Here is a 10825-nt window from a genome sequence, read left to right as displayed (position 1 = left end):
AGGAAGAAGAAAGAAGGAGGAGGAAGAGGAGGACCAGGAGAAGAAAGGAAGAAGAAGAAAGAAAACATGCGTGATTGCTCATAGTTATTTTTTTTATCATAGTTATTTTTTTTTAAACCAAAGTGAGATTAGGTTAAATAAATAAAACGAGCCCTCACTTTCCAACCAGCTGCATAAAGAGCACACAAATAGTCATTGCCGGGAAATGGGCACTTCGCTTTGAGGGTTGCACCACGGCGATGACTAGTGCAGCTGCTGAGTCAGTTTCCGGGGAACTCGTGTCCGCGGTACATGCCCTTTCTCTCCCAGCCACGTCTGATGGCAACAATCCTGATACGGAGATGGCATGGGCCACGAAAGCAAAGCTGAAGACAGCTACAAGCTGATTTCATCAGATGACCCGCACTTCCTGAAGCTCACCAAAGCAGATGACCAAATCTTTTCTGAGTTTCGGGAAATGTTGAGAAATCCAGGCTTGATGTGTTGGGCTCAGAAGAGCTCAAATCAGAATCAGCTAAAGAGAAGTGGGGGTCATTCTGCTTGCGGTTTGACAGGATCATGGAAGACTTGGGTTACAGTACTTTGCTAGGACAGGATTGGTCTCGGGGCTACCCTGAGAAAAACACCATCTCTGCCCCCCCTCCCCCCGTACAATTTTTTGCCATTGAAGTTGCTCAGAACTGGAAAGCCATCGCAAAGCCATTTGCACCAGTGTTCATGATAAAGAAGAAGAGAAAGAAGGCAACCATGGCCAAGAGAAAGGGGCTGACAGAGTGGAAGAGAAGGAAAGGAGACACAGAGAAAAAAATCGAAAACCAACAAAGGAAAAGAAAAAGAGAAAGAAGCCAACCAGGAAATGAACAAGAGTAGTGAAACAGCTGTGTAAGGTAGACAAGGAATAGCACTCTAGAAGCCTTGGTTTGGCTAAGTCTGCAGATACTGTGCTGTTACTTGCACAGATATCTGTGACTAAGTGTATGTCCTTGTGCGATGGAAGACCTGCAGAAGGGACATCTTTTCTAGCCTCATCATCAAGAGGTTGTTCGTGTGTACGAACTGGCTTAAAGACCTTTAGTGGGGTTGATTGTTCCTTGGCATAGTGTTTCTTGGTTCTCACCACTGGTCAAGTAAGAAATTTTATAAATAAATTTCTTTTGGTTCCTAAAAAAAGTTAAAAAAATCAAAGGAGTTCTGAAACACTGTAGTAATCATTGGATGACCCACAGCTAGCCTTGACATGCCCAAGTAAAACCAGATGGGAATGTACCAGCTCTTCACTGAAGAGCCCACAACTACCTTGACCGAGGGGGTTTGCTGAGACCTGAGCGAGATTAAGAAACTACCAATATTGGGCTCTCTGCTCAGCAGGGAACCTGCTTCCCTCTCTCTCTGCTTGCTGCTCTGCCTACTTGTGATCTCTGTCTGTCAAATAAATAAATAAAATCTTTTAAAAAGGGGGCGCCTGGGTGGCTCGTGGGTTAAAGCCTCTGCCTTCAGCTCAGGTCATGATCCCAGGGTCCTGGGATTGAGCCCCGCATTGGGCTCTCTGCTCAGTGGGGAGCCTGCCTCCCTCTCCCTCTGCCTGCTGCTCTGCCTATTTGTGATCTCTGTCTGTCAAATAAATAAAGAAAATCTTAAAAAAAAAAAAAGAAAAGAAAAGAAACTACCCATAGGAAGGAAAGGCTCCCCACCTGGGAGCAAAGAAAATACTCTGCAATATTAAATGGGCCTATTTTTAAAAAAAAAAAAATTTTTTAATTTTTAATTTTAATTTTAATTTTTTATTTTTTTAAAGTTTTATTTATTTATTTGATAGAGAGAGAGAGATCACAAGCAGGCAGAGACAGGCAGAGAGAGAGAGAGGGAAGCAGGCTCCCTGCTGAGCAGAGAGCCCGATGCTGGGCTTGATCTTAGGACCTGAGATCATGACCTGAGCTAAAAGCAGAGGCTTAACTCACTGGGCCACCCATGCGCCCCTATGTTTAATTTTCAAACTTAATTTTTTAAAGTTTTATGAGTTCTACAAATGTAAGATGGTTTTACTATATGAAACTCTTGTGCTACAAATAACCAGCAAACACCATCCAACAGTATCTAGATGAATGATGCTGACATTAGAAACAAAGTGTCAACTGCTCATCCAGACCCTGCAGCCATGGCAGGAATCCTACATCTTACAGCAGCGTCTTCTGGGCACCATGGGTGGCCATTGACCTGTGATAGGTGAGTGCAGAGGTAATGGGAAATGGGGGCCACATTGAGGAGGGAAGAATTATATTGTATTTCCTTAAAATTTTTTTTCATGACTTAAAAAATTAGGCAAATACTATCTTCTCATTCTAGAAAACCCCCCAAAATAAAACAGGCCAAAAATCTGATTTTTAAAAAATTCTCCTCTAATTCTACCCAGAGGCCAACACAGGTGCTACTTAGATATGTATAATTTCTTTCTTTCTTTTTTTTTTAAGGCATTTTAAAAAAAGATTTTATTTATTTATTTATTTGACAGAGAGAGATCCCAAGTAGGCAGAGAGGCAGGTGGGGAGGGCAGGGAGCAGGCTCCCTGCTGAGCAGAGAGCCCAATGCCGGGCTCGATCCCAAGACCCTGGGATCATGACCAGAGCCAAAGGCAGAGGCTTTAACCCACAGAGTCACCCAGGCTCCCCCTTTCTTTCTTTCTTTCTTTTTTTTTTTTTAAAGATTTTATTTAGTTATTTGCAGAGAGAGGGAGAGAGCACAGGCAGAAGGAGAAGCAGGTTCCCTGCTGAGTGGGGAGTCCAATGTGGGACTCGATTCCAGGGATCATGCCCTGAGCTCAACTGACTGAGCCATCCGGGAGTCCTGATATATATACTTTTTTTTTCTATTTTATTTTATTTATTTATTTGACAGACAAAGATCACAAGTAGGCAGAGAAGCAGGCAGAGAGAGAGGAGGAAGCAGGCTCCCTGCTGAGCAGAGAGCCCGATGTGGGGCTCCATTCCAGGACCCTGGGATCATGACCTGAGTCAAAGGCAGAGGCTTTAACCCACTGAGCCACCCAGGTGCCCTATGATATATATTCTTTCATAGATATTTCCTCTATGTGTTTTTCCAAAAAATGGGATTATATTATATATGTTGCTCTATGACCTGCCTCTTCACTTCATAGTACCTGGTGAATACCTTCCTCACTCCATGAATAAACAAAGGATTATGTGCAACAAGTTAAAAAATTGACTCATACAAACATAGTAACTATGTGCCAGTTCCTTAACGAAGGAACCAGGAGGATGGGAAAGCTGGTTTAAAAGAGAAACAGAAATGTATATAATCAGTGAGGAAACAGTTGCTTAGCTAAGATTAGACATCAAATTAGCAATGTTCTCCAATGCAATGGAATTGTATCCTTTGAGGTTATATTTTCTACTCAACAGAAATAATTTGTATCTTAAGTGGACAAAATTATTTACAATTTATTAATCTATAATTTAATTTTTAACTTCAAAGGGGCTAGGCCCATAAGTAAGCAGTCAATCAACAAAAGTACGTTTCTTAAAACGTACTTTTAGGGCGTACATAGTACATAGTATGCCCTAAAACTCAGAGGAGGTATAAAAAGATCAGAGACTGCGTACCAGGAAAACTGAGATGATTCATGACAGGGTGTACTGGGGAAACTTGCTGAGCCGTACAGTCCCCCAGGCCCAGGTAACGGAAAGTCCAAGGGAGATTCTGAGATGCCTAGGGAGGCTCCTGGGAAATGATGATGTGTTGGCTCTGTTGACATGGGGTATGTTATGTAAAGATCTGAACCTGATTCTACATGGTTTAGTCATGTACCTACCCAAGACTGTCAACGATTTTTAAGAAATAGAGATCAGAGTGTTTTCTTTTCTTTTCTTTTCTTTTTAAGATTCTATTTATTTATTTGCGAGAGAGAGAGAACACAAGCAAGAGAGCGTGAGCAGTGGGGAGGGACAGGGGGAGAGGGGGAAGCAGGCTCCCCGCTGAGCAAGGAGCCCAATGCGGGACTCAGTCCCAAGACCCTAAAATCATGACCTGAGACAAAGGCAGATGCTTAACTGGCTGAGCCACCCAGGCACCCTGATCAGAGTGTTTTTTCAGAAAGATTACATTTATATGAAGGGAGAGAAACAGGAATCTGCAGGAACAGCTAGCTCCTATTTAAAATGTATGTGACAAATAATTGAGTATAAGCATTTTTAAAAAAAGATTTTATTTATCAGAGAGAGAGAGACAGCGAGAGAGGGAACACAAGCAGGGGGAGTGAGAAAGGGAGAAGCAGGCTTCCCACTGAACAGGGAGCCCGATGTGGGGCTCGGTCCCAGGGCCCTGGGATCATGATCTGAGCTGAAGGCAGAGGCTTAACGACTGAGACACCCAAGCGCCCCTATAAGCATTTTTATTGCATCAAGGAAAGAGGTTCTATGTAGTCTAATTCAAAAATTCCCTTTCAACAAAGATAATTTGTAGGAAAAAGTGATGGTTGGATAATCATTGCTTGACTGGATTTTTAAAAAGTGGTTACAGATTATTAGACCAGTTATAGGTCACCAGCTCCTCCTAAAACTGCTGTCTTTCTAGTTCCCAGAAGGGGTCTTAAGTTCATTAAATAAAGTTTATCATTCATTTTCACACAAATGCTCATTTCTCCCAGGAAAGAGTAACTAATGAAAACAGATCACAGGGTTGTCCCTGGCTAAGGTTTTAGACCATTTTTTCTTGCTCATCCCCACAGTCAGAAAAACAACAGAATTTTTTTTTTTTTTTTTAAACGTCCTCCTGTTCTGTCTGGATGGCATGCCCAACTCTTTCCTGACTATGTGATCTCTATTCATTCAAGAAATGACATGTCTATTTTGTGCCAGAGAGGCCTTGTTGGGCCAGTGCTGGGAGTACATGATGTGTGTAAATAGGCATTCTTGTTGTCCTCACTGGGTTTAGTGTGCAGTTGGAGACACTGTGTGGGGGTGTGTCTGAGTATTATACAAAATGAATTTAAGGGGCACCTGGGTGGTACGTGCAGTCAGCTGAGTCAGATGACTCTTAGTTTTGGCTCAGGTCAGGTTCTCGGGTGGTGAGATTGAGCCCAATGGAGGGCTCTGTGCTCAGCACAGAGTCTACTTAAGACTCCCTCTCCCCGGGGCACCTGGGTGGCTCAGTCGTTTAAGCACCTGTCTGCAGGTCAGGTCATGGTCTCAGGTTCCTAGGGTGGAGCCCCGCATAGGGCTCCCTTCTCAGTGGGGAGCCTGCTTCTCCTTCTGCCTCAGCCGCTACCCCGGGTCATACTGTCTCTCTCAAATAAATAAATAAAAACTAAAAAAAAAAAAAAAAGACTCTATCTGCCTCTCCCTCTGCCCCTCCCCCATGCTCTCTCTCTCAAATAAATAAATCTTTAAAAAGATTAAATCATAATTTCATAATCATGATTTCAAAGTCACAGGAGCTACCTATGAAGAAGTGACAGGTGGCATTCACCAGGACAAGGATGGCGACTGAGCCTTTTCATGGTCTTTAGGCAGAAGAGATCTCGGCCCTGTGGAGGGTGGCTAAGGGCCAGAATGTAGGAGGTAACGTGAGATGAAGGTGGAATCTGGCCTTGCTGCTTCCTACCTGCTACTGGTAAGATTCTGATCTTCATTCTGAGAGAAAGGGAAACCACTGAAAGGTTTTTGTTGTTGTTTGTTTTTTTTTAAGATTTTACTTATTTATTTGACAGACAGAGATCACAAGTAGGCAGAGAGGCAGGCAGAGAGAGAGGAAGGGAAGCGGGCTCCCCGTGGCGCAGAGAGCCCAACCAACGTGGGGCTCGATCCCAGGACCCTGGGTTTACGACCTGAGCCGAAGGCAGAGGCTTTAACCCACTGAGCCACCCAGGCGCCCCCCACTGAAAGGTTTTAATCAAGGGAGTGAATATAAGAAGGATGGAAGAAGAAAATCACTCTAGCTACTCTTATGGGTAGGCAAGGTAGGAAAAGAGAGACCAGAAGGATCTGTGGTCAAGGCAAGAGAAGACAATAGCTCGGACTGGGGAGGTGGCAGGACAAAACCGACCAAATAGACAGATGTAGGAAGTAAAACCTACCAATATACATTTGGTGCTCCATGTTGTCCTTGTACTTACAGTGGTCTTTGATAAGCTAGAAAATTTGTACAAGCTTAGCTACACCTCTGTGACTATTTTCCAAAATATGCTACAGTAACAAATGTTATTTCCCATACTGGACAGTCCACTCCTTGAGGGGAGGGTTGCCATGGGGTAGAACTTTTCTCCCATACAATATTGACCTAGAAGCTATGCATTCTATGCATAGGTGCTCGATATGTACATGTTTAATTGTAAAGACTGCAGAAGATCCTCTTGTGTAATTCCTTCTTTCTTAGTGCTATACTAGAACTATTCAACTATTATATAATTATGCATTTAACACAACTCTCTCTAAACTGTAAACCCCCTAAGGACAAGGACAAAGGACAGGAACCAAACCTGCTTTGGTTATTGCTTTATTCCATTGTCCAGCACTGTGCCTGGAGCTCAATAATTTGTTTAAGAATCAATTTGCTGGGGCTCCTGGGTGGCTCAGTGGATTAAGCCGCTGCCTTCGGCTCAGGTCATGATCTCAGGGTCCTGGGATCGAGCCCCGCATCGGGCTCTCTGCTCTGCAGGGAGCCTGCTTCCTCCTCTCTCTCTGCCTCCTCTCTCTCTGCCTGCCTCTCTGCCTACTTGTGATCTCTCTCTCTGTCAAATAAATAAATAAAATCTTTAAAAAAAAAAAAAGAATCAATTTGCTGTTAAACGTTTCAACCAAAAACATGTATGGAATACTTACTGTGTGCCAGTGAATGTTCTTAGCACCTTAAACACACTTAACACATTTAATCCTTATACCAACTCCATTAGGTATTTACTATTGGTTTTCCCATTTTTACAAATGAGGAAACCGAGGCAGGAAGATTAACTTAAGGGAGTCCATCTTATCAAACACTGATCTACACTTGGGAACCTGGGTGGCTCAGTCGGTTGGCCATTACTCCTGGTTTGCGCTGGGTCCTGATCTCCAGTAGTGAGATCCAGGCCCCGGTGGTTACAGCAGAGTCTGCTTAAGACTCTCTCTCCTTCTGCTCCCCCCCCCCCCCCAATAAATAAATCTTTTAAAAAAATAGATGTGCAGGGCGCCTGGGTGGCTCAGTTGGTTGAGCGACTGCCTTTGGCTCAGGTCATGATCCCGGACTTCCAGGATCGAATCCCGCACGCGGCTCCTAGCTACTTCCTCTGACTTCTCTCTCATACTCTCTCTCACTCATTCTTTCTCAAATAAATAAATAAAATCTTAAAAATAGATGTGCATTCATTCTAAAACATTAACTGGACTTTTGACTATGACAGCAGTTGTGCTAGGTCCTGGGGACACACACACACACACGAAAATCGTGATTAATAATTTTTAGCACCTACAAATTAAATACATCAGATTTGGTGTTAGGCGCTTTACACAATTTTAGGTAAGCTTCACAATAACCTTGCAAGTTAGCTATCCTTAGTCGCCTTTGATTACTATGGAAATAAAGGTTTGGCAAGGTTCAGTGACAATTAACTTCACCCGCTGGTGAGACGCGCACTCAAAGCAGCTGGTGGGAGTCCGGTTTAAAGTCGGCGGAAACAGAAGTCCGCCCCTTGCCCAGGCCTGGCTCCGCCCATCCTTCATTACGCCTGCGTACTCCCCGCGCCAGCCCCTCCTCCCCGCCGACACGCGGCGCGCCTGCGCACTGCTTCCCCATGTGGGCTCGGGCCGTCAGCGGGCCCGGCTGAGCACTGGTACCGAGACCCCATCGGTAACAGGACCTTGCCACCAGCTCAGCAGCATCCACCGTCCTGCTGTTGCCCTCCTCTCTCGGTCTTTCCCCCGCAGCGCACATCGCCATGGGCAAGAGCCGGACGAAGCGCTTCAAACGACCTCAGTTCTCCCCTACGGGCGACTGTCAGGCCGAAGCGGTAGCGGCGGCGAACGGGACCGTGGGAGAGGAGGACGACGGGCCGGCGGCGGAGCTGCTAGAAAAGGTGAGGCGGGGGCTCGCTGGGGCCGCGAGGGGTGGGGCTCGCGGGGAGCCCCGGGGCCGCGCGGCTCACCCCTACCGTGGTCTTCGCGCCTGCGCTCTGCGCCGCCTCTGACACTTGTTCCCCTCCCGCAGCTTCAGCACCCGAGCGCGGAGGTGCGCGAGTGCGCCTGCGCGGGGCTGGCCCGGCTGGTACAGCAGCGACCGGCGCTGCCGGGCCTAGCGCGTCGGGATGCCGTGCGCCGCCTCGGGCCGCTGCTGCTCGACCCCAGCCTGGCGGTGAGGGAGACGGCGGCCGGCGCGCTGAGGTGAGCCGGGAGAGGGGGCCGCTGTGGCCAGCCAGCGCGCGTGTGTGCCACGGACCGTCGCCTAGCATCGTGCACTTGCCTGCGGCAGCTTGGGACACCCACGACTGCCCAGGGTCTCCCATTTGCAGAGCGGGGGATGTGAACTCAGGCTGCAGACTCCAGGGGAGCCCACCCCGCCCCGGCCACACACATTCCATCTGTCCGGCTGGCTGCTTGAGCTGCAGCAGCCATCTGTTAAGGAGACTGCCCGCAAGGCCTAACATAGTTCACGCGCTCTCCAAGAACCCTCCAAAGTCCCGAGGTTCCGTGAGCTTTTCCAGTGCGTGGGGCAGGTGTTCTAGGTGCAGGGGGTTTGAGCAGACAGCGTTGAGCAAGAGCGCCCAGGTCCCTGCCCCCACAGAACCCATGCTGATGAGGAGCCAGGAGACTAGGAAACTGGTAAAAAACAGGTAATACTAGATAGTGAGAAGTACTATGGAGAGTACCAGGAGGATGATGAGCCGGAGGCGGGAAGTTACTTTAAATTCAGATCTGTAGATGACACTTACCTGATGCATCAGAGCCAGGCATGAAAATCCAGGGAAAGAGCATTCCCGGCAGAGGGAACAGCAAAGCATTGAGGCAGCAAAGGACTTGGCATGGTTAAAGAACAGAAAGGTTGGGACACCTGGGTGTCTCAATTGGTTGAGCATCTGCCTTCAGCTCAGGTCATGGTCCTAGCATCCTGAGATCGAGTCCTGTATCGGGCTCCTTGCTCAGCAGGGAGCCTGCTTCTCTCTCTGCCTGCTGCTCCCCCTGCTTGTGGTCCCCCCACGCTCTCTCTCTGACAAATGAATAAATAAAATCCTTTTTAAAAAAAAGGTTAGTGTGGTTGAACAGAGTGGGGGGTGGGTATCATAGGAGATGAGGTTGGAGTGATGGACAGGGACTCTGTGGAGTAGGGCTAAAGGACCTATTTGTGAGCAGGAGTGGCCTGATCTAATTTTACCTTTTAAAAAGGCTACTCTGGTGGCTGTACAGAGAATGGACTGTAGAGGGGGCAAGAGTAGAAGTTAATATTTGCAGTTCCAGCTGCTCTGTTACATTATGTTTCATTCGCTGATTTAGTAAGTGTGTTTTGTGTGCCTCCTAGCACCAGGCAATGGACTAGGTAGGCTATGGACACATGTTAGTGAATAAGACAGACATAATTTCTGTCCTTAATGGATCTTGCAGTACTGAGGGAGATGGGCATTAAGCAAATTAATCACACAAGTGTATAATTACAACCAGTGGTAATTACAGAGGGTGATATGAGAGGATATAACTGGGGGCTCACAGAAGAAAACCCTAAGGGAGGGATGGGGATTAGCCACATGATGGAGGAAACTGCATGTAGGAAGCCCTACCCTTTCTCTGAGGCTTGCACATCCTGGGAGCTCCTGGAAGGTTGTGGGGACATCTTCCGATTCATCTCCGTGTCTCAGTGCCTGCACTGTTGTGCACACAGAAGACAAGCAAGCAGTGTCTTCCCAATTAGAATTCAGTTTTGCCAGGGTTCCTTCGGGGGCTGTCATTCAGCCTCACCCTTGCTTGCCTTGAAGTCTTGATCCCAAGAAAAGGTCCCTTCATATCAGATCATGCTGTGATTTGTTTGCATTAAAAGGAAGTCTTCTCCCCTCTCCTTTCTCTGTTGCCATGCACCCGTGCATTGTCTCAGACTTCAAAATTAAGTTGTTACGGGGAACAAGGATCAGAATGGAAATCTGGGGATTGGTTCTGCAGCACCTTGCAGAAATCATAAGCACCTTCATCTGGGAAAGTTAAGTGTGGGTAGAGATTAAATTTGAGAGCTTAAAAGGGTTTTGTGACATGTGCTCAGAGAAAGTAAAACATTTTAAACTTTGTGTGTAGAAACCTCAGTGCTTGTGGAGGTTTTGAAGTTTGTGATGACATGGTGACTAAGGATATCATGACTCCTCTGGTCGCACTGCTGAAAGAGGTATGTGCTGGTTAAAATATCTACATGGTAGCTTTTAACTGTAGCTTTTTGTATACATACTTAGTGGTTTGTTTTGTTTTTTTTTTTTTTTCATTTGTTTGTTTTTTTCTTTTTAACACTTTGGTATTAGTCTTCTCTCAAAACATTCTATGGGAATTTTGTGTCTTTTCCTAGAAACATTGATTTCTCATCATTGATACCAATCTCTATTATGTTATCCCTACTCTATTTATATGCTAGTTGGAAAAGACCTTCCTAAAACTATAGGCTATTTCCTTTAGACCTTAAATTTTGTAAATAAAAATAATTAGTCTTTATGGAGTGCTTATTTTTGTGTCAGGTGGTGTTTTATGGATTATTTAATCCTTGCAGCAGGCCATTTTGGAAGGTGGTTTTCCTGTTTTACAGCTGAGAAAGATGAAGCATGATTTGCCACAAAGATTACATTACATTTTTCAATTTAGTATCATGCCAACTT

The 10825-nt window shown here is 45.9% G+C and overlaps 1 protein-coding gene and 1 pseudogene across 3 annotated transcripts in view; both read left to right on the top strand.

Annotated features, from left to right (window-relative positions):
• The first annotated feature begins 239 nt into the window (after nt 1-239).
• Nucleotides 240-886, top strand: LOC123930510 (annotated as a pseudogene).
• Nucleotides 887-7764: 6878 nt separating this feature from the next.
• The window catches only part of HEATR3 (HEAT repeat containing 3), a 38964-nt gene continuing 35903 nt past the window's right edge, over nt 7765-10825 (top strand). For 2 of the 3 annotated variants that reach the window (XM_045989113.1, XM_045989114.1), the window contains exons 1-3: nt 7765-8062; nt 8194-8366; nt 10260-10347. In XM_045989113.1, the coding sequence (XP_045845069.1) occupies nt 7925-8062; nt 8194-8366; nt 10260-10347 (399 nt within the window). In that variant the 5' untranslated portion in view covers nt 7765-7924. Of the gene's footprint in view, nt 8063-8193; nt 8367-10259; nt 10348-10825 lie in introns of those variants that run through there. The other variant, XM_045989115.1, reaches the window with a different exon arrangement.

This window comes from Meles meles, chromosome 19, assembly GCF_922984935.1.
Source record: "Meles meles chromosome 19, mMelMel3.1 paternal haplotype, whole genome shotgun sequence".
NCBI classification, from domain to species: Eukaryota; Metazoa; Chordata; class Mammalia; order Carnivora; family Mustelidae; genus Meles; species Meles meles.
This window is presented reverse-complemented; position numbering and strand designations above follow the sequence as displayed.